Source organism: Yamadazyma tenuis, chromosome 7 (assembly GCF_029203305.1).
Source record: "Yamadazyma tenuis chromosome 7, complete sequence".
Classification (NCBI taxonomy): domain Eukaryota; kingdom Fungi; phylum Ascomycota; class Pichiomycetes; order Serinales; family Debaryomycetaceae; genus Yamadazyma; species Yamadazyma tenuis.
The window spans coordinates 235525-257884 of NC_089467.1; the positions used below are offsets into that span (position 1 = coordinate 235525).

Here is a 22360-nt window from a genome sequence, read left to right on the forward strand (position 1 = left end):
TTATAGGGCATATTAAATAATCTTATATAGCCAATAGTTCTCACCAATGTAAATGCGGGCTCGAGTTTTGATCCGGCGCGACTTAAACACTAGTGTACTGACACCTAACAATGTTCAATCGATTGAAGAACTTTTCGGAAGATGTGGCCAAGAGTTTGAATGAGCTCAATGAGCAGCCCAAGGAGCGTGCTACAGGGGTATTGAAAGCCAATGCGCGAGTTTTAAACACCAAGGCGCCCGATGAGAAAGATTTGGTCCAACCTCAAGATGAATCTGCCGCCAGCAGTCCTCCTCCAACAGAAGGATCAACTACGACACCAATTCGTGGCTTGAACCTCGAAGGAGTGGACATTGATTCATTGCCAGCAGCTGTTGTGGCCAAGCTTCGAAAATTTGTTAAGTACGAGGAGAAGTATCCCATTCTTCTTGAAGCATTCAAAGTTGAAAAGAAGAAGTCAGAGCTAATACGGATATTCGAAACAGTATTAGAGCAACACACCCCTATTTCATCAATTTCTGATGCGGACATGTTGGTGGACTTCATCAAGGAATTGAATGATAAGAACTCGTTGTTGAACGAAGAATTGAAAACACAAATCCTGGTGAATGCGGGACTAAAGCGTGAGAGGAATAACTTGACACTGGAGCTCAAAAAGCTCAACGAGCAGATTGGTTCGGCTAAATCACAGAGTCCCGAGGAAGAATTAGAGAAGCCAGAACACAATTCAAAGATGACAATATTGGAATTGGAAGCAAAGAAATCTGAGTTATCTTCTCAAGTCAACACCCTAACGGAAGAACTGAAGGGCTTCAGGGAGAAAGCTGAATCCTTGAAGATATCTAATGAAGAATTTAAAGAGAAGTTGGAGCTGGTGGGTGGAAAGAACAAGGAATTGTCCCTTTCTATCGACGAATTGACGAAGAAGAACGAAGGATTGGACCTTCAAGTTGAAGAATTGCAGATCAAAAACAAAGATCTCCAGACAAAAATAAGCGAGTTGGAAGAAAATTCAAAGGTGGTCCAACAGATGAGGTCAACTGAGAACGACTTTGACAAAGTTAATTCTCAGTTGGCAATAAAAGTAGCTGAGTGCCAAAAGCTAGAAGGGAAAGTTCATGATTTGGAAAGCGAAATCGAGGAGTTAAAGAAATCAAAAGAAAAAGCACCAGTATCTGCACATGTACCAGAACCATCTTTTCAAGTTCAAGATCTCAAGCCAAATGAGGGTGCAAATAAGAAAAAGAAGAACAAAAAGAAGAAGAATAATAACAATAACAAGCTTATTCCTGAAACTAGTGTTGAAACCAACGTACCAGAAGTAGAGACCAATGATACTGACTCTTATGAGATCAAGTATAACGAATTACTCCAATCATACGAGTTAGTTAAGAGTGAGTTGAAGACCAAGAACGAGGAGATAGAGAATTTAAGAGATCTGTTGAAAGAGATTGGCCAAGACTTGACTGAATCAAGAGCTGCTATCAAAACTTTGAACGAAAATAGCAAAACCATTGATGAATTGAAGAAAACAAATGAATCAAATGCCAAGCTCGTAGAAGAACTCACCACAAAAGTACAGGAACACGAAACTCAAATTAAAGCCCTGAAAGAAGAGAATGGCAAGTTGAAGGTTGCAAACGATGACTTGAAACTTGTGAGTGAAGAGCATAGCAAACTGAAGAGCAAAGAATTGTCATGGAAACTTCAAATAGAATCATTGAACAGCTCCATAGAGCACAAAGAACAGTTGATCAAGCAGAACAAGCTTAAAATCACTGAGTTAGAAACTGAACTCAAAGGCTTAAACACCAAGGTTAATACTCTTAATAAGCTCAATAAAGAGTTGAATATCTCTAATAAAGAGTTGGCTACTTCAAAGAGCGAAATTACTTCACAGCAGGAATTCTCTACTGAGAAGTTGAATAAGTTATCCAAAGAGATTAACAAAGTCACGACCGAAAAGTTGAACTTAAAAAACCAATTGGAGGAAATCAAGAGTAAATTCGATCTGGTGATGCTGGAGAAGGCAAACTCTATGAATGAGTTCCAGTTAATAAAACAACAATACGAGGAGTTGAGCATGAAGCATAAAGAGGGAAATAGTAGAATTGAGAGCCTTGAAGAAGATCTTGTTGAATCAAATAGGCTATTACAAGACCGGACCAACGAGTCTAATGCGATCAAGAGAATTATTGTAGATAAGGACGAATTACTTGAAAGCAAGAGGAAAGAACACGAATCAGAAATAGAACAGATCAGAATCCAACACAATGAGATTACTGGGGAGTTAAAGGCCACCATAAGAAAACAGCAACGGGAAATTGACGAATTGAAATCCATCAATCAGAACTATTTGTTGAAGTTCAATGATTTGGAAAAGAAGTACAACGATTTTAAGAGTAAAGAAAGCAGAAAATCACCTGTTTATGGTGAAATCACCCGCGAGGAAGACGACAGTGACTACAAGGAGTTGATAAAGTCATTGAGAAACTCGCTCCAAGCATCAACTAAAAAAATCCAAGAATACGAGAACTTGAATGGGGTGTTGAAGAAATTGCAAGACGAGTCAAATTTGAAGTTTGAGAGACTCTCCAAAAACTATAAATTGTTGACCCAGCAGTACAAATTGCTTGAATCAAAGAAAGAAGTGACCTCAGTTACACCTGTTATCAACTCCCGGTCAAGTTCTATTTCCCATTCTCGAGCTACATCCATTGAAATATCCAGGTCCAACTCCGTGAGTTCCAAACCCGAGGAGACGACTGCAACTAACGTTGCATACTTGAAGAATGTACTCCTTGGATTCTTCGAGCATAAAGAACAACGGGATCAACTTTTGCCGGTGTTGAAGACGCTTTTCAGTTTCACACCCGAAGATGAAAGAAAGCTCTTGTTAGCGTTAAAGTAGATAATTTCGCGATGAGCTTAGAATACACAAAACACTCTTATGTTAGATCCGTTTGAACAGAAAAAAAGACAAATTCTTCAGGACATCTCTGGAGACAAAGATTCTAGTAAGGATCTTTCTCCCAAAGGAACTATTGACGAAAAATGCATTCCTATCATAGATCTTATCAACAGTAATAAGGATATGGTGACAACCTCATCCTGCTCCGGAAGAGTGAGCGTGTTTATAGAAGGAATCAAAGACCACACGAAAATTGGATCAAAGGGTAACGAGGGAAGATGGTTATATGTCAATCACAGTCCAGATGTTCACAACTGGAACGCCAATTTTGAATATGAACAAGATCTTGATACATTTCCAGATTCACCCTTGACAAGGTTTATTCTCTACAAGTTTGAACCACTAATTTTGCATGTTAAGTGTCGGGACTTGGCACTGGCACAAGCACTATATAAGACAGCAATGAACTGTGGATTCAGAGAAAGCGGAATCAACAACAACAACGTTGTGGCCATTAGAATCTCCATTAAACTCGATGTTCCTATAGGGTATTTGCGTGAAGAAACCCCAGTTTTGACCGTGAATGAAAATTATTTGAAGTTCATCACCAAGTTATCAGTGGACAGGTTCATAGAGAACTTTAAGAAGCTCGATCAACTATACCAGGCCATAGAAATTTTGAATAATACTGTTGAGGTGGCAGAGGAGCAGAAAGAAACTAAAGACCAGAGAAGACAAAGGAAGATTGAGGAAGGTATGGCTCGTAGGGACGGAGTACGGCTCGCAAAAGAACAGAAGAAGCTCGAGAAGCTAGCATTACAAAACCAGAAACTGTAGAATAATAGAAATAAGATATTTGACACAACGTCATGAGTCAGTATGGTGAGTCTTAGTGCGAATCTCACCACGTTAAAATTTTTCATCCTTAAACATGTCGGAACCAGTAGAAAAACTTGAAAAGCTTAACCTTGAGGAACAAGCAACCGAAGCTTCACAAGAACCAGTAATATTAGGAGAAGACGGACAACCTTTGAGCAAAAAGGCTTTGAAGAAGTTGGAAAAGGAAAAGGAAAAAGCTCGTAAGAAAGCTGAAAGGGAAGAACAATTAGCCAAGGAAAAGGCTGAAAAGGAAGCCAAATTGGCCAATGACCCTGCTAAAAATAACTACGGGAAGTTACCATTGAACAACTCCAGCACCAGACCTGGAGAAGTGAGAAGTCTTTTCGCTAACTTGAGTGCTGCCAACGATGGAGAATCAGTGATTTTAAGAGCTAGATTACACAAATCAAGACAACAAGGTGCCACCATGGTGTTTGTCACTATGAGACAACAACAGGAATTGGTACAGGGTTTGATCAAGGCCAACAACGACAGTATTTCAAAACAAATGGTGAAGTGGGCCGGATCCATAAACTTGGAATCCATTGTGTTGGTATACGGAAAGGTTAAGAAGGTAGATGAATTAATCAAGAGTTCCACCAAACAAGACCTCGAAATTATCATTGAAAGAATCTTCACCATCACTGAAACACCGGAACAATTACCTATGTTGATTGAAGATGCCACCAGAGGTGATAAGGAAGCCGAAGAAGCTGGCTTGCCAATTGTCAACTTAGACACCAGATTGGACGCCAGAGTGATTGACTTGAGAACCCCTACCAACCAGGCAATTTTCAAGATCCAGGCTGGTATTTGTAAGTTGTTCAGAGAGTTCTTAGACTCCAAGGGATTCACTGAAATCCACACTCCAAAGATCATTGCGGCTCCATCTGAAGGAGGTTCCAATGTGTTTGAAATCACGTACTTCAAGGGTAAGGCCTACTTGGCCCAGTCTCCTCAATTCTATAAGCAACAGTTGATTGCCGGAGACTTTGAGAAAGTCTACGAAGTGGCCCCTGTTTTCAGAGCTGAAAACTCCAATACCCATCGTCACATGACTGAATTTACAGGATTGGACTTGGAAATGGCGTTCGAAGAGCACTACCATGAAGTTTTGGACGTTTTAGAGGAATTGTTCATCTACATTTTCACCAACTTGAAATCCAGATACGGAGATGAGATCGCCACTGTTAGAAAGCAGTACCCGGTTGAAGATTTCAAGTTACCTGAAGATGGTAAGATGGTCAGATTGCACTTCAAGGACGGTATTCAGATGTTGAGAGATGCTGGAAAAGAGGTTGGAGATTTTGAAGATTTATCGACCGAAAACGAGAAATTCTTGGGTAAGTTAGTCAGAGATAAGTACAACACCGACTTCTATATCTTGGACAAGTTCCCATTGGAAATCAGACCTTTCTACACCATGCCAGACCCAGAAAATGATGGCTACTCTAACTCCTACGATTTCTTCATGAGAGGTGAGGAAATTTTATCGGGAGCACAACGTATTCACGACCCTGAGTTATTGAAGGAAAGACTTAGATTCCACGAAGTTGATCCCAATGTTCCAGGTATGGCTGAGTACGTCGATGCGTTTACTGCCGGATGTGCTCCTCATGCTGGAGGTGGTATTGGGTTGGAAAGAGTCTTGATGTTCTTCTTGGATTTGAAGAATATCAGAAGAGCCTCCTTGTTCCCCCGTGACCCTAGAAGATTGAAGCCATAGATGTAGTACCAATGTAGTTAGCAGCAATTAATAAATAAAATCGTGTTACCATGGAAAGAGCGCGATTCTTATCGCAGACGACAAACCAGAAAACCTGTCGAGAAACCAAGCATTAATTTTGAAAGCAAATATGGAGGGAATGCTATTACCCAATCCAAAGGACCTGAATGCCACTATATTATTGATGGGACTCAGAAGAGGGGGCAAGTCGTCCATCTGTAAGGTGGTGTTCCATAACATGCAACCACTTGATACGTTGTACCTTGAGCTGACATCTAAGCCAACGACAGAACAGTTTTCTTCATTAATAGATTTGAGTGTAATGGAGTTGCCAGGGCAGTTGAATTACTTTGAACCCAATTACGACAGTGAAAGGCTCTTTCAGAGTATCGGGGCGTTGGTGTATGTGATTGACTCTCAGGATGAGTATTTGAATGCTATCACTAACTTAAGTATGATCATCGAATACGCCTACAAAGTGAATCCTAAGATTAATATCGAGGTATTGATCCATAAGATTGATGGGTTGAGTGAAGATTATCGGTTAGATTGCCAGAGAGATATCATGCAGAGAACAGGTGATGAGTTATTGGATTTGGGCCTTGAAGGTGTGCAAGTGTCGTTTTATTTGACGTCTATCTTTGACCATTCCATCTACGAAGCATTCAGCAGAATTGTTCAGAAGCTTATTAACGAGTTGCCGTCGTTGGAGAACATGTTGGATAATCTTGTAGAGCATTCATCCATCGAGAAGGTGTTTTTGTTTGACATAAATTCCAAAATCTACGTGGCCACGGACTCTTCACCGGTCGATATCCAGACTTACGAAGTGTGTGCTGAGTTCATTGACATAACCATAGATTTGGACAACTTATACATTAGTGAATCGCCCAGTAATGGTGCAAGTAATGGTCAGAGCAATGGAGAGCCTACCTGTGCTAAAGAGGTTAAGTCTATAAGTTATCTTAACAATGGGTCCATCCTATACTTGAAGCAGATGATCCGGGGCTTGGCATTGGTGGCATCGATAAATAACGAAGATAATGACGAGTTTAACAACAACTTGACGTTAATTGATTATAACGTCAATTTGTTTAAGAGCTCTTTGAAGAAAATGTGGGAAAACTCGAGAATACAGAGCTAGAGACAGTTAGTCAGAATGTATTTATCTAATGGAATATTATACACGTGAGTATGAGTTGGTGTAGTAAGGTAATGTTTTGTTACTGCAAAATGAGGTACAATCAATTTGGTGAAATTTGCAAAAAGCTCAAAAATCTTGCAGCCAATTCACAAGCAGAAACATTTGTCGTGTATGCTAAGATGCAATCATAAACCTCCATAAAACTTTATCTGACTAATTCTAGATTCTACAGGCTTCATACCCGGCATATTATCCCCAGCATACGCAATTTCTGTACAACTTTGTGCTTCTCTGTAATGCTTATGGTTGGTATGCTGCCCAAATTAGTACTTGAAAAAATACATTTAATCTTCCATGAAAATTTCAACTGCAAAACAACATGAATCAACATATGTCAGATGAAGATTTCAGTACGTTTCTCTCGTGTCCTGAATTAGATATGCTTCTAATGGGAACCGCCAACCACCAACTATCAGCTTCTGCAGACCAAGAAGAAATTGTTCAAATCGGTTGGAACCACAGCGCCGACTCTCAGATTTTCCCAGTTCAACTTAAACTGACTCTTCAAACGACACCAGAAAATGCATTAGTGGCTCCTGACAGCAATGAATTTGACTACAGGTTAATGGAAATGAACGTACCAGAGATTTCTTCAATCATGATGGCAGCAATGAAAGACAACGAGAATTTCCAGAGCCCACCAGAATCCACCTCTCGAAGGGATAGTGGGAGTCTGGATGTAACGTCCAACTTGCCGCTGCTGGTTTCTTTGACACATATGTCAATATTTGAGGTTGACGAGCACAACTTTGACGTGGCCCAGTTCCAGCAACAAATTAGATCTATGATGACAACGGAAGGTTTACCGAGTGTCATCAAGATGTTATTAATGTCCATTCTCTGTTGTGGGCAGTCGAATCACCGCATAAGCAGGGGGTTTATGAACAAGGTTTACGAGTATCTATTCGTCGACGAAGGCCAAACATATTCGCAGAATATGGAACAAGTCTGTGCAACTGTGAAGGTACTAGAAGATACCGTTGGAATTCGTCCGTTGGTGGAGGTGTTGAAGGAGTGGAAGCGAAACACTAGCCAAAGCTGGTTGCAAACGCAAGCCCAGAATTCGCAGCCATTGCGACCAAACAGGCGGCCCCAATCAGAAATCACCCTGGCAGTAGATCGTCTAGGCCGATTCAGCCGCAAGAAACCCACGAGGATCACGCCTCTAATTAGTGATTGTCTCTCTATCACGCGAGACGAGGCTCATTTCAAGAAAATAGCTGGGTACCATTTGGCGACATACCAAGGGATTTTTCTTGACCCCATAGCCGACATCTACGCCGACATCCAAGTTGAAGACACGCGAGTGCAGGCACTAGAAATGCCAGTCCTAGCCCGGGTACGGTACCTCCGGGGGACCAAACAGTTTTGTGGGGGGGAGGAGGGAAACCCGCTTGTGGACACCCATTTTGCGATCGTCACCAACAACCTGCAGTTCCAGTACGAAGACATGTACTCACCCGAATTCCACAAGTTGGTAGGAGTGGATGGGAAGTTGGACTCTAATAAGTGGGGGTTATGTCCGTATTGCCCCCAACCGCGGTTCATTTATATGAAAACCAGTGAGTACGGACAACACATGTGTAAGTACCATGGGGTACTAGCGACACGGGTGATTCCCAATCCGGTCAACTACGGGATGTACGACATCAGCAAGGCCCACAGCAGTCGTGCGCGGCGAAGGCCCGGGGTGGTGTGTCCAGTGTGTCGTGAGATTATTGAGTTACAATGCAGTCGCAGCACTCGACAGCAGACATTTCTCTCGTACTTTGAGCATTTTACTACACATCGATAGAGGGGCTCGGACTTGGGCCTATGTCTCCGCGCCGGGACCAATGTCGCGAAGATTGCTCCCCCACGGACACGCCCACCGTGCGGCGTGACCCGATCAGGAAACCATAACACTTTATACCCCGGACTCTTGTCGGTGAGTTAATCGGACACGATAAGTTATCGTGAGGACAAGGAAAGCGTTTCCGCAGCAGGTACACGGTGGTTCCCAGATGTTGGAACAGAAGGCCAGTTGGCCACTAAGTACGCTGATTTCATTATTTATTATCATTATCAATGTATACTATAACACTGTTTTGGCTAATGCCAATTTTTCTGTTTACCAGCACTCGTATCCACCATCAGCAACCAAGTTGTGACCGGTGGTGTAGCTGCTGGCAGAATCACTGGCCAAGTACAAAATACTTCCCACGAACTCTTTTGGCTCTGCCATTCTCTTCATGGGGATCTTACTCTCCCATGCTTCCTTCATCTCGGTGTGGCCGCTAATGACGTTTCTGGTCAATGGCGTCAAAATGTACCCAGGACTCAAGGTGTTGACTCTAATATTGTATTTGGCCCATTCACAAGCCAAGGATCTAGCCAAGTGGATCACACCCGCCTTGGACATGTTATACATACACTGGGGTTGAGGGTCATTGACGATGGTTCCACTCATGGACCCAATCAAAATAACCGATCCTCCCAAGTTGTTTTGGATCAAAGGTTTGGCGAACGCTTGTGACACGTAAAATGCTCCCAAGCCATTGACCTTCATGATTCCTTCGGCATTTTGAGCTGGGTACTCTTCTGCAGGGAAGTTTTCACAGTATCCGGCGGTGTTGATCAACAAGTCTGCGATTTTGCCGTGCTTTTCGTTGATAGCTGCAAATGTTTCTTCCACACTGGGATAGTCTCCAATGTTACAAGACCAAGCGGTAACCTGTCCGATAGGGAAACTGGCGCCTTTCAACTCTTCTTCTCCCCATTGGACCACGTCCTTGGCGGCCTGTGTGGTTCTTTCCAAGTTCATGTCAATTAAGGCGATTTCAGCTCCTTGAGCCAATAAGGCTCTAGAGATCACGGATGCCAACCCGCCTGAACCTCCAGTGATAATAGCAACTCTCCCATCCAATCTGAAGCTAGGGACCACGTTGTTGTAAGAAAAGTCCATTGTTTAATGCTAAGGTTTTTTTTTTGTATCTGTTAAAATGTACTGTGGAAAAAATTTAGAAATGGGTCATCTGTTGAGTTTATATAGATTATCCAGCAGCGCCTGCACATGGGGGCTGCAAGCAGAACAAAAAGAATTTCGGAGGAAAATTTTTTGATGGAAGAAAAAGAAAAGTGGCAGGCGGGACTAAAATGTCGCGCTGCCCCCATGCACGCATCCGTCATGATCATCGTTTGCGGTTTGCAAGCGGCGCCGATATCCTCAGGACAGGGGTACCATCAGACGTGCAGGGATAGACATAGACATCATTCATTAGGAGAGGTTGCTATCTTGCTTGCTGTTTGCATACTAAGAGAGTATGTCCGATATTATTGCCACCACTCATATCGCCTGGCTCGCCTATGCAAAATTTGACTTCTGTAGCACTACCAACGGTTTCCCAGTTGGTCAAAAGTTTTTCCGGGGAGCGTTCCTCTATGATCTCATTGTGATGTAATCACGCAAATAAAATTTCATTCTCGATATCCAATCTACATATGCAGGGACCCAGATCTCCAATACCTTAGTTTAGCAACAAGATATTTGGTAGCATTGGGTTGAAACTAATCGGTCTTCTCCTTGGTGATGCCGTCCTTGATGAACTTGAGAAACCTGTCTCCGTACTCCGAGGCAGGCAATGACAGAACCGTTTCCCGAGTGTGACTGAGAGATCTCCAAAACGTCTCGAGCCGCTTTTTGAGAGAGTAACTGGTCAAAAAGTCAATTACTCCGAGATAATAGATGTCGCTTTCAGGCTCGTTGTTGACGTTGGTGGAACGAATTCCTCCGTCGTGACCGTAGAAAATGAATTTCGATCGACCTGGGTACACGTCCGTAGGAAGATCGGTGGGCTCGATGTACCGGGGGTTAGTTTTGATCACGTCGTGCATGTCGTGTGATTTGGGGTCGAATATGCTGAGCTTGGTTTTGGTAATGGACCCGCTGGTTTTATTTTTGGTATTGTGGATTCCCATGAGAAGGGAGTAGTCCATGACGTTGATACGTTTGAGAAGCTCCACGTCTTTTTGAAGTTGGTCCATAAACACCTTGCGCTTATGGGGGCCGAACTTTATGGCTTCGTGGTTTTCGAGCCAGTTTAAATCCTTCAACGGCTTAGTTTCTGCATCCTCAGCCTTGGTATATCGGCCCCATGTTGATCCCTTTAGGTCATACTTCAAGTGAATGTCTCTGTGGGGTGGGAAAAGGTTGTTCATCACAATAAAATGGACTTTTCTCTTGACCCCGTTGAGTAAAGGCATCTTCAACCGGTGTAATCCGTATATTTGAGAAATCAAAGTATTGGGATTCGACTTCACATGGCTGTAGTATTCCTTGAGGATGCGGCGGAGCTGTTTGTGCTCTGAGTGGTGTATGGTTTTGATGATGAAGCGGAAATCTCTCGAATAGTAGAAAAATGACCCGCTCTTCCCCGGTGAACCCAATTCTGAAAGGATATATTTGCCAGTAATACTGATTAAATAATCCGCTTGGTCCAATCCAAAGGTACTTCTCAAGTCCCTGAATACTTCAGGACAGTAGTCCTTAAATTTGAAGTCATACTTTGAAGACGGCGTCATCTCGCTTCCGTCAGTGTTAAACGTCAACTTCGTGTATGATTTGAAGTCGCTGTCCGATATTTTTTTCATGACACCAGAGCAACGTGACACAGCCACTCGGATGCCCGTAAGCATGTTATAAGCCATAACGAAGTTCTCGTGACCCTCACTGATTTTGTTCCCGATCAACACCTTATCGTCGTCATAGAACTTCTGCTTGTTCTGGAGTTTTTTCAAGGTCAAGTTCCGTTTGACCAAAATGGACCCTCGCATGCGACTCACCTCCGTGTTGACAGAGTCCACGCTGGCGCGAGCCATTTGGGTGCCGGTATTGGTGACAATGAGGTTGTTATCAAAACTCTGTCTCTTTTTGAACTTGGTCATAAACGTATTTGTGGAGCTAATCGACTGGTTGTCCAACTTGTAATTGAATATGTCATTGGTGGTGTGGCGCCTGAGAAAGTCGGGCCCACCTGACCCATGGTGTGGTCCGTTTCCTGGTCTATACTTGCTCGCGGACTGGAGCTCTATGATTTTATCGGTTTCAGAACCAGGATTGGCGTCTAGCTGGGACTCATCGGCTCCTTCGTGGGTGTTTGCCACTTTGTGGTGGGGATCTATCTCGTACAAATGGGACGATTTCGTGATGGAGTGATTGGAGTTGTTTGTAATTTGGTCGTTAGCGGAAGACGGAGACGTATCATTACTTAGAACGTCGATGTTCAAGTGTTTGAGTGAACTGGGCGTCGATGGCAGTATATTTACATCTGAGGAAGATATAGAATGCTTTTTGGGCGGCTGGATGGAACAACTGGAATCAGGGTTCTGTCCTACTATCTCTGCCCTGAAGCTTTGGAGTTCAATCATGGCATTCGGTTGCCTGGAGACGGATTCGAACAGGGTGAAATGAGTTGGAGATTTGTATGCGTATGTATGGATCCCGTTTGGTATGGATTTGGGCTTCGATACGGTGGGTGTTGGGGGTTGACCTGTTCGCCAAGATGCTCCTTAAGTTTTCGACTAGATTTTTGTTTGTGAAATTTGTGGCATTGTGTTGGTGCGCGGACATCAGATGAGACTCATAGGCGAAACGGCGGCAGCGGGTGGAAGGAGAGAAAAGAGAAGAGTGGATGGGGCGACATTTGGGAAGATGATGGTTGGAAGAACAGGGTTATGTGGGTGTGAACCTGGGTCTAGATTTTGAGGTTAGAAGGCAAGGTGTATCTGTACTGTTTATCGTCTAGACCAATTTGTATTGCCTTAATCGTCTTTATTGCCTTTAAAGACTTTATTACCTTTGTGTATTCCATCCCCTGATGAAGCCGGGTATGTCAATTCCGGCCATTGATTGAGCACTATATACTTTAACTACACGGGTATTCAATTACTCACACGGCTATGTATGAGCTGGCTCAGTCACATATTGGATAAGAAGTAGGTGTATGGGTCAGACCATCCAACTATGTAAATATCGAATCACGTATTACCACGCGTAGAACAAAGCTAATATAATCTATGGGTGTAGGGGTCAGCATCTAAAGCTCATCCGAAAGCTGCAAATTATGCGATGAGGGCCGAAGAGGTTATGGCGAGCAAACCGCTAACTCCGGGCACCTCACCCCTGTTAGTAGAGGTGACTGCCGTAGTATCATGACAGGTAAAGTTCAGGTACCTGATAGGTCTACCCCCACATATCATGACGGACTTGCACTGTCATGGCCTCATGTCCAAGTGGATGGGTTGCCGCATCCGTCGTGAAGTTCCCGGTCGCGGACCGCCTATCCGAGCCATAAACCATCGCGAATATATCACTAATCCACAGGCCCTTTGCCATCCTACTTATATCAAAGCACTCCTTCTTGGTTCAGACATTCCTTGGTGTGACTGCAACGCATATTCTCCCGTATAACCCCATATTATAGACCCTCCGTGTGTTATCTAATACACCTACCACCACAGACACATATCAAGATGAGTTTTTTCAAGCGCTTTGTCCCATCGATAGATAAAAACTTCCAGCAAGAGCTCGAAGAAAGGCTGTTCGAGCAAAGTGAGTGTCCCATAGACTGTGGAACGTGTCACTTCAAATACCCGTCCTCCATCAAGGTGGACGAATCGTCCAAATTGTGGAACTCATCTTCACCATACGATATACATATCTTGATACCCACCAACAAAAGCAACTGGGAGCACAATGCGTTGGACGACGCGTCATTGCCGTTTGTCCAAACATTCAACAAGTGGGTCGACCATAACGCCTCACGCATCAGTGGGTTGCCCAAGCATAATGTCAAGGTTAACGTGTGCTCGTTGAGCTCACCCGGACTTGAAAATGACCCCGCATACACGGACGGTACCAAGGGAGACTTGTTAGTGTTGCCGCAGTTTGTGTGGATCCGGAATGTCGACACTTCGGATCTCGACGCCGTTCTCCCGATATTGAGCAACTTGGCTGAGGCTACCACCAAACTGGAACTCCACTTGGGCCAAACCGGAGGCCTTGAGGTGCTGGTGGATCCCAACCAGTCGTGGATCTTTCTCTGCTCCCACCGGACGCGTGATAAGCGGTGTGGTGTCACGGCACCCATAATCAAAAAGGAAATCGATACATACACCCGGGACTTGGGATTCTACAGAGATTTTGGCGACGAGCGCCCTGGTGGCATTCAGGTGGCATACGTTAATCATGTTGGCGGCCACAAGTATGTGGCCAATGTACTAATATATTTAAAAAGCAGCGGGAAAATGGTGTGGTTGGCCCGCATTGGCCCCACCAACGTCAAGCCCATCATCGACGAATGTGTGCTAGGTGGAGGGAAGGTGTGGGTAGATAACGTAAGGCTCATTCAGAAGTTCAAACCGGTTGATTGGTAGAACCGAAGAATGTTCAACCGGGTGATGAGTTGCTTCTTTTTCTGAGGATGGATCAAATGACCCGAAGTTTGAAGGAGGTTGCTGAGCCTAGTGATTTCACTGGCAACATCTGGAGCCTTATCGTGTAGATGTTGTTTATAAGTTAATTTATGGAAAATCTTGGAATAGTAACTGGTTGCGAAATCAGATGGGTCGAGAGACTCGAGAGACTCGAGAAGCTTAACCGCCTGGGCCTGGGACCGGATGGCAGAAATCTGTGATTCGAGGGTCAAGTTTCTTCCGGTAATGGAGTTCGTGGCATCGGGGAGTTGCAGGTTGATGAATTTCACGAGTTCAGAAAGGTTGCGATTACCCTCGTATTTGACAGGTCGCTTTAACCCGTCCGAATCTACGCGGGTAGGATCAAAGTAGAAGATAGCCGGAATGGTTTCTATTCCGAATTGTGCCCTAAGTTTATCGGTGGTATGGTGCTTATTATCGAGGTCCACCACCCCGAACTTGACTTCCGGATTGGTTTCAAACTCTGTCGCCACCTGGTTGAAAATCGGCTTGAACTCTTTACATTGACGACACCATTCACCCGTCACTAACACCACAGTGGGTTCCGAGGAGTCTAGCACCAACTCCCGGATGTTGTGGTCGTTGATGGAGAGCATATCCTGAGGTCCTACCGATGCTTCAATTTGAGGGCTGTCAACCTCATTGACGCCGGTGGCCAATTTGATAAAATTATTAATCGACTCAAAGTCTCGTGAACCTTCGTAGAAAATAGGATCATCTTCGTTGTGGTAGAGCCCAAGAGCCGGGAACCCATCCACATTATATTTAAGGACCAGTTTCCGACCTGATCGTTCCCCACCGTTCAATTTCACCACATTTACACCGGGAACCTTCTCATACGCCGATGCCAACTTTTCAATGGTGGGCATGAGATTCTGACAGTGACGGCACCAATCGGCGTAGAAATCAACTAACACCCAGTCACCTGACTTGCGGACCACCTTGTCAAAGTTGTAGTCATTGACACGGTCAAGCCCGAGGGCTACCGCCATTAAAAACCACCAGACGAGTCTCATGAGATGCTTACAAAATATGAGTGCGCGAAACTGAGTATCGAATTTTGTGTATATTTGCAGTCAATAGCCGGGTCCCGAATAACTCTATTCATATATCATGTAAATCCGGGGCCAACTAGACAGTCTATAATCCGGAACCTAACAGACTCTAATCCGGTCATACGGCTGCCTCTACTTAAGTCTCCAAGGTAATGGCACCACCCGGGGCCTCACGTACGAGTTCTGTGGGTTTGCAACCCCAAGAAATGCATTGTACCACCCAATAAATGAACAGATAACCCCCACAACCCCGGCCCCTGTGATGCACCCAGCACTTCCCGTAAGCTTCCCAATAGACAAGAGCAAAAACGTCACAAACAACAGGAAAAACAACGAGAAAAATGCCAACGTGGACTTCACAGTACACATTACCAACATGAACGTAAATAAGGTCCAGCCAATAAAGTAGAATCCCAACGCATTTTCCAACTGGACGGTATCGTCACCGTAAGCAGCAATTATACCAAAACTTTCAAGGTTGATGGCAGAGAAGGACAACCAGAACCCTCCGTATGAACATAAAGCAGTTCCTCCAAAAGTATTGCCTAGAATGAGATCCCACACGCCAGCGAGTAATTGGATTGCACCTCCGTAGAAACATGAAGCACCAACGACGGCATTCAGAACATGGACACCGTTGGCTCCTGCATTATACATGGATAACACGAAGGTCGTAAATGAAAAGGCACACAAGCCCAAGGGGACCGGATTGGCAAAGTCGTAGGCGGGAGGAGGAGAAAGACCGGGGACCAAGCTTCCTCCAAAGGCTGACACCAATTCATCCCGGTAGTACTTTCTTTTACCGATTACAATGAATTCCCCTGACAGTCCGGATACAGTGATTTTTCCGAGCGGAAGATCATGAAGAGTATGGATTTCACTATCGATGGAAGACATGGTCGGAAATCTGACTATAAGGTTTGTGTATCCGAATGAATAATAATTTTTGTGTTGAAGTATCTACGATTATTCCGGGAGTCGGACTTTAGTTTTCCAGTGAGATGCGATTTTTGTATTAGGTCACAGGGTGTGTATGGCTGCTTATTGCCCGACAGATTTTCAGCCAGTAGGGGTCCTTGGCAAAATTCCGAGACTGTGAAAAGGTTGGTTTTGGGCAGAGAGTTTGCAGTAATGAGAGTTGCGGGTGATTGAGTTACGGGTACAAGTTCTTCCAGGGAACCTGACTTACGGTATAGATTTGGTCGGGTGCCGGGTATCATCAACCATCGGATTAAAGTTAGCCCTTGAGGACCATTCAACCCCACCGATCCGGTGAATAACCGTCCGGGACCGTGCGGGAAGCAACCACAGAGCTCGGTAGAGACACGACACCATATACTGTAAGCGAGATGGCGGTGACGGCACGCCCAGACTCCACCGCATGTCCTGACTTCACTGTGTGTTTGGCGGCTACGTGGCGTGTGACTGCCAAATGTGCATTACCCCATACCTATTCCCTATACTTATATCTATCGACAAATTGAATATTTCAGGTCTATTTCCGGAATAGACTTCAACGGCCTCTTTGTGTCAGCACCCGTCTTACCACCACCACCTCCACCATTGGCACTCGTGACTGTCATGGAATGGCCCTGGTAAAACGTATGGTTCCCTTTAACTATGGGTTTAGACAATTTCGATCTTTTCATTGAAATGAGCGAAAAACTCCATCCATGGAACATTGGGGGGTTTAAGTAGTATCTTGTCAGGCACCCACTCTAGCCGAGAACAATCAGTCGTGTTTCTTAGGTAATTTAAATCGGACAATTAGGTCATTATGCGGTTTAAGCAGAGAATTTTGAGATAGGAAATAATGTTTCCTAATCAATTAATTACCTGCATCTGACCAATAGTTATTGTTTGATTCTGTTTTATATTACATACGACGTGGAGCTTGTGAAATTCGACCGGCAGAAGCTACGTTTGGCGGAGTGCAGAACAAAGCATACAATTTACAAAGGGGAGATTCTGTACACAAGTTCTGACCCATTCACCCACGGTGCTGATCCTTGGCCCCGCTGGTGTTGACCCATACACCCACGGAAGCTGACCCATACACCCACGGAAGCTGACCAATAAACCCACCGAAGTTGACCCGTGACCGCCCATACCCCGTTAGATTATGCATGCTTCAGTAGTCGCAGAGAAGGTGCCGATCGTCTACCAATTGTGTGCCGCGAAACCATCGCACTTTCAACACTTCACCCACCATGAGTTTGCTCACCCGCACGCGCCTATCCCTACAGGCCTGGGAGGCCACTCGGTACGCTGCCGGTAACGTGCGGTGCGTCTCTTCCACTCCGACGCCCGTGCGATTGCGGTTCTTCACCAAAGACAACTGTATGCTCTGCCACACTGCCAAACAGACCATGAACAACGCAGTAGATGCCACCATGGCACCGGTGACAGTGGAAATAGTTGACATCACCCACCACGATAACACCGAGTGGTGGGACAAGTACTGCTACGACATTCCGGTGCTCCATGTCGAAGGTGGCGCCAAGTCGGTTATTTTCATGCACAAGCTCTTTAAAAACAAGATTCTTGAGGCCATAGACGAGGTGCAAAATGGGAGCAATAGCTCCCCTCTTTAATGTTCCAAAGCTACTGGTGACTAATAAATAGAATACCCGACGGCAAATAAACAACTGCTCCACCCATCAACACCCTGGGAGGTGCGAATCACGTGACTACACTCCACTTCCACCACTCGCATTATCACCAGCAACTCTGCTTTCAAACTTTATTCAATGTCCACCAAACACCAAACCGTCGTTGTAACTGGAGCTTCCTCCGGAATTGGCCTTGCCACCGCCAAAGAATTTGCCTCCCGTGGCTATACTGTCATCGCGGGGGCTAGAAGAGTGGATGCTATGGAAGAATTGAGAAAACTTGGGGTAATTACCGTTTCATTGGATGTCACCTCACCCGAATCGGTACAACTGTTAAAGGAGTTAATTAAACAAGAGTACGACGGGGAGATCCAGTACTTATTCAACAACGCCGGCCAGTCCTGTACGTTCCCAGCCATTGACGTGTCAGACGAAAATATGGAAAAATGTTTTGCGGTCAATGTGTTTGGCCAGGTGAGAGTGACAAGAGAATTGGTTCCGTTTTTAATTAAAACTCGGGGAACCGTTGGATTCACCGGAAGTGTGTCGGGGTTCCTTCCCTTCCCATTTTCTTCCATATACTCGAGCACCAAGGCTGCCATTCACGAGTTTGCCTCGACATTAGCGTTTGAGTTGGAGCCTTTTGACGTCAAAGTCATCAATATCATCACCGGGGGAGTTGACACCGATATTGCCGATAAGAGGCCCTTACCGGAAGACTCGTGGTATTCGGCCGAAGGAATTGAGGAGCTTATTTCAAAGCGTAGGGAGATGGCCAAACGAAATGCTCCGATGTCTGCTGAATTGTATGCTCAAAAGGTGGTTTCAGACTTTGAAGGGTCCCGTATTGGTGTTATCAACTACTACAGGGGTAGCAAGGCCAGTATCTTGCACGTGGTACTGTTTTTCCCCCGTTTCTGGGTGACTTTTGTGTTTAGAAGAATGTTTGGAATGGTTTCATTGTGGCAGCACTTGAGAGAGAAATACAGTAAGTAATTTCATACATTGAACATGACACAATAATATACAGATGTTTTTAGGGGTTTAGTTTAAATGAACGACTCGAGATCGGGCACGTATTCAGGCTTACCCGAGTCAATGCTTTTCAAGACAGTCTCGATGCACAATAACGCGTTGAGGGCATCTTCACCGCTGCAGCTACTACGAACCTCGGCCCCCGTGATTAAGTTGATAAAGTGATTCAACTGCAAATCAAATGGCTTGGGAGGAGGTTTCATGAATTCACCTGAATTAGGTGGTGAAGGTGTTGGGGTTCTAAGGCCGATTTCACTGGGATCTGCCTCACCGCTGTAGTCATCTTCGATACTCACGTTCGACACGTTGGTGACCTCGATGGGCTCAAGCCACGACCCGTGGTGGGAGTCACTGACGGCCACCTGGGCAGTTTTCAACGAATTCTGGTGGTAGAGGTTCAAGTCCGGCACCGATAAAGTGCCTCTAGAGCCAAAGATCCGATAGAACCCGCTCAAGTCCGCCATATGTGGCACATTGGGGTTTTCGCCCGTGCCGGTCTCGAAGTTGAAGGGAGAAATGATGTTATCAGAGCAGATAAACGTGCCTTTGCAGCCATTCTTGAAAGACAACGTCAAAATGGCCCCTTCATCCACCTCGAATTCCCGCTGCGGTACCAAGAGTTCGGCATATATCTTCGACACCGGGCCCATCAAATACAACAACAAGTCCAAATCATGGACCAAATTGATCAATAAAGTACCTCCACCAGCCGACCGGTCCACACGCCATTTTTTCTCAAGGTAGTAGTCGTGATTCTTCTTGAGGCACCACGTCCCTTGGATGGCGATGGGCCGTCCGATCTTGTCCAAGTTTTTCTTTGTTTTCAAGATGTAGGGATTAAACCTTCGGTGATGGCCTATTAAGAGCTTGACATTCTGGGCGTAACAATACTCAATCAATTTTTTACACTCCACTGGGTCGGAGTGGAGCGGTTTTTCGATCAACAAATGGATTCCGTGGGCCGCTAACTTCATGCCCAAGTCGACGTGGGTGTGATTCGGAGTGGCGATGATGGCCCCATCTGGGTACGGCAAACCATGAGATTCGAGATATTCCAAGTATTGGTCCACCGATCGGAACAACGCGGTGTCGAGCTGGGCGGCGCATTGGGGCCCGTTGGCCGAGTGATCGATCAACGCGGCGAGCTTGCAATCTGGGCGGTTGTAGACGTGTTGGCAGTGTCTAGGGCCAATGAGGCCTGCGCCCACGACGATTATTTGGACGACATCACGGGGGGATTGGCAGGGGGACAGAGACGACGACGAACAGGAAGCAGGGGTGTGGGTGTTGGGGGCAAAGAAAGATGTCATATACTACTGGGAAGTAATGGGCCTGAATCAACACAATAATAAGCTATTATAAGATGTGTACGAAGCCTCGCGATTTATAGTTTTTTTGGGAGATAAGCTACGAACGTGGGCGCTGATAAGAAGCCACCGCCACTTCTCGCGCCACCCTGGTGCCTCCCTCACTAATCGGCGCCCCGCTGCTATTCTCAGGGGTGCGGCGCCAAGAATGAAACATGAAACGTGCGGAGCCGCTCGGGAAACCAGAACCCACCCGCCGTCGTGCACAAGCCTTGATCTCTGTCTCCTCATTTTCGTGAGGACGCTTACGTAAGCGCTTCTCCATAATCCTGTCACTCCCTATCATCTACCACTTAGCCATCGCAACTCCCAGCTCGACCACCCACCACCTATACCATCATCACCACTAAATCTCTCTGTTGCTCCTTGCCAAATTCCTGTTTCTTTAGCGTATTTCCATGCCAATTTGCAACCATCTAGCAAGCTAACTAAAAAAGGAAAACCATAAAAGCACAACTAGACTTGCAGCGTAAATCCGTTCTGTCACTCCCTCTATGCACCACCACAGCCTGGTATAAAAGTATCCACTTTGGCATTTTTTGTCTTTGTATGAGCATGTTTGTGGGAATCTACTTGTTAACCACCTACATAATTTTTTATGTGGTACGCCATTTGTACCAGGACTACTTGGCACAAAGATGGGGATGCGAGCCTATATCTAGACTCAACACCAACTTCTGCTACAACTTCTTTGGGTTTGGAGATGTGAAGAGAATCCTTATGAGCCTCAAAGGAGGCTATTCGCTTTACGAAGAGTCCAACCAATTGAATAAACTCGGCCTCAGCACCTACGAAACAATGGTTTTGGGTCAGTACGCCATCGTGACAGCCAACCCAGAGAATGCAAAGGCCATGATGGCCTCACAGGTGGATGAATTCAGTATTGGTGTGCGATCCGCTCTTTTCAAAGACGTCCTTGGACAAGGAATATTCACGGTCGAGGGCAAGCAGTGGAAGCATTCGCGTGAAACGATCCGGCCACTGTTTGGCAAGAGCGAAATTAGTCACGTGGCCCAGTTGGAACCGCACTTCAAGAAGTTCACAGATGCCCTTGACCGGTGTATGGGCCAGACCGTCGATGTACAACCACTTTTGTCCCGACTTGCGTGGGATGCTAGCAGTGAGCTACTTTTTGGAGGGTCTATCGGAAGTTTGGATATGGTGGATGGGACCCTCAAAAATGACGGATTTGATGAATGTTTTATCACGCTTCAGAAGTACAACAGGTTTCGTTTTCTTCTTGGGAAATACTGCTGGCTAGTCAACCCTCCGGCCCGAAAACAGGCCGTCAGTGAAATCAAAAAATTCACACAGTTTTACGTCCAGAAGGCGTTGAGTCTTTCGAAACAAGACCTTGAAAACAAGCTGACTGGTGAAAGCACCTTTTTGTACGACCTTGCGAAGACGTCAAGAGAACCCAAATTTCTCCAAGATGAGATCTTGAGTATAATGTTGGCAGGCCGTGGAACCACGTCGTCATTGATGACGTTTGCCATATTTGAGCTCTCCCGGAACCCCGAAATCTGGAGAAAATTGTCTCTGATTGTACACGAACAGTTTGGTGACGGCTCTAACTTGGATCTCATCACGTTTGAGTCAATCAAAAAGTGCCAGTACCTCAAGTTTTGTCTTAATGAGACTCTCAGACTTCATCCTCCAGTTAGTACGACGGTTCGACAGGCGAAAAAGAACACGGTTTTACCTCATGGGGGTGGTGCTGACGGTTTGCAACCAATATTTGTGCCGAAGGCCACAAACGTGGTGTTGCGGATATTTGCTCTCCACCGGATGGAAAAGTTCTACGGTCCAAACGCCACAGACTTCATACCAGAAAGGTGGGAAAATATACGTCCGGGGTGGGCGTTTGTCCCGTTTCTTGGTGGTCCTCGTGTGTGCCTCGGCCAGCAGTTGGCCCTCACAGAAGCGGGTTACATAATTATTCGGTTAGCACAAACGTACAGAGAATTTGTCAACATGGATCCACAGAGTCCACCTCCATTGCTGGTAGGGGCCGTATCCAAACTCAAGCGTGGGGTGCTTGTCCAGGCAAAAAAATAAATACGTCTCTATAGCTAAATGGAATATCCAAAATCACGTGTC

At 45.3% G+C, this 22360-nt stretch overlaps 13 protein-coding genes across 13 annotated transcripts; 8 read left to right on the forward strand and 5 right to left on the reverse strand. All coding sequences in view use genetic code 12, as the record gives it.

Annotated features, from left to right (window-relative positions):
* Positions 1–110: 110 nt before the first annotated feature.
* Positions 111–2909, forward strand: IMH1 (Golgin imh1; the record flags this gene model as incomplete). Its single annotated transcript, XM_066158392.1, has 1 exon — positions 111–2909. The coding sequence occupies one exon, from the start codon at positions 111–113 to the stop codon at positions 2907–2909; it is 2799 nt and encodes a 932-aa protein (XP_066014489.1).
* A 39-nt stretch (positions 2910–2948) lies between these two features.
* On the forward strand, positions 2949–3746 carry PSN45_004878 (tRNA(Phe) wybutosine-synthesizing methylase; the record flags this gene model as incomplete). Its single annotated transcript, XM_006685767.1, has 1 exon — positions 2949–3746. The coding sequence occupies one exon, from the start codon at positions 2949–2951 to the stop codon at positions 3744–3746; it is 798 nt and encodes a 265-aa protein (XP_006685830.1).
* Positions 3747–3840: 94 nt separating this feature from the next.
* DPS1 (aspartate--tRNA ligase dps1) lies at positions 3841–5514 on the forward strand (the record flags this gene model as incomplete). The annotated part of the gene is made up of 1 exon (XM_006685306.1): positions 3841–5514. The coding sequence occupies one exon, from the start codon at positions 3841–3843 to the stop codon at positions 5512–5514; it is 1674 nt and encodes a 557-aa protein (XP_006685369.1).
* A 130-nt stretch (positions 5515–5644) lies between these two features.
* Positions 5645–6658, forward strand: GTR2 (GTP-binding protein gtr2; the record flags this gene model as incomplete). The annotated part of the gene is made up of 1 exon (XM_006685769.1): positions 5645–6658. The coding sequence occupies one exon, from the start codon at positions 5645–5647 to the stop codon at positions 6656–6658; it is 1014 nt and encodes a 337-aa protein (XP_006685832.1).
* A 2170-nt stretch (positions 6659–8828) lies between these two features.
* PSN45_004881 (NAD(P)-dependent dehydrogenase) lies at positions 8829–9662 on the reverse strand (the record flags this gene model as incomplete). Its single annotated transcript, XM_006685307.2, has 1 exon — positions 8829–9662. One exon carries the CDS (start codon positions 9660–9662, stop codon positions 8829–8831), a length of 834 nt encoding a protein of 277 aa, XP_006685370.1.
* A 602-nt stretch (positions 9663–10264) lies between these two features.
* On the reverse strand, positions 10265–12124 carry MSS4 (Phosphatidylinositol-4-phosphate 5-kinase; the record flags this gene model as incomplete). The annotated part of the gene is made up of 1 exon (XM_006685308.2): positions 10265–12124. The coding sequence occupies one exon, from the start codon at positions 12122–12124 to the stop codon at positions 10265–10267; it is 1860 nt and encodes a 619-aa protein (XP_006685371.2).
* Positions 12125–13228: 1104 nt separating this feature from the next.
* On the forward strand, positions 13229–14091 carry PSN45_004883 (uncharacterized protein; the record flags this gene model as incomplete). Its single annotated transcript, XM_066158393.1, is given in 2 exon segments — positions 13229–14066; positions 14078–14091. 2 exon segments carry the CDS (start codon positions 13229–13231, stop codon positions 14089–14091), a joined length of 852 nt encoding a protein of 283 aa, XP_066014490.1.
* Positions 14092–14103: 12 nt separating this feature from the next.
* PSN45_004884 (thioredoxin superfamily protein) lies at positions 14104–15207 on the reverse strand (the record flags this gene model as incomplete). The annotated part of the gene is made up of 1 exon (XM_006685771.2): positions 14104–15207. One exon carries the CDS (start codon positions 15205–15207, stop codon positions 14104–14106), a length of 1104 nt encoding a protein of 367 aa, XP_006685834.2.
* A 171-nt stretch (positions 15208–15378) lies between these two features.
* mug86_3 (Meiotically up-regulated protein 86 protein) lies at positions 15379–16143 on the reverse strand (the record flags this gene model as incomplete). The annotated part of the gene is made up of 1 exon (XM_006685311.1): positions 15379–16143. One exon carries the CDS (start codon positions 16141–16143, stop codon positions 15379–15381), a length of 765 nt encoding a protein of 254 aa, XP_006685374.1.
* A 1313-nt stretch (positions 16144–17456) lies between these two features.
* On the forward strand, positions 17457–17840 carry PSN45_004886 (uncharacterized protein; the record flags this gene model as incomplete). Its single annotated transcript, XM_066158394.1, has 1 exon — positions 17457–17840. One exon carries the CDS (start codon positions 17457–17459, stop codon positions 17838–17840), a length of 384 nt encoding a protein of 127 aa, XP_066014491.1.
* Positions 17841–17996: 156 nt separating this feature from the next.
* AYR1_6 (NADPH-dependent 1-acyl dihydroxyacetone phosphate reductase) lies at positions 17997–18854 on the forward strand (the record flags this gene model as incomplete). The annotated part of the gene is made up of 1 exon (XM_006685773.1): positions 17997–18854. The coding sequence occupies one exon, from the start codon at positions 17997–17999 to the stop codon at positions 18852–18854; it is 858 nt and encodes a 285-aa protein (XP_006685836.1).
* A 53-nt stretch (positions 18855–18907) lies between these two features.
* PSN45_004888 (NAD-binding dehydrogenase/oxidoreductase) lies at positions 18908–20203 on the reverse strand (the record flags this gene model as incomplete). The annotated part of the gene is made up of 1 exon (XM_066158395.1): positions 18908–20203. The coding sequence occupies one exon, from the start codon at positions 20201–20203 to the stop codon at positions 18908–18910; it is 1296 nt and encodes a 431-aa protein (XP_066014492.1).
* A 606-nt stretch (positions 20204–20809) lies between these two features.
* Positions 20810–22318, forward strand: PSN45_004889 (uncharacterized protein; the record flags this gene model as incomplete). Its single annotated transcript, XM_006685314.2, has 1 exon — positions 20810–22318. One exon carries the CDS (start codon positions 20810–20812, stop codon positions 22316–22318), a length of 1509 nt encoding a protein of 502 aa, XP_006685377.1.
* Positions 22319–22360: the final 42 nt, after the last annotated feature.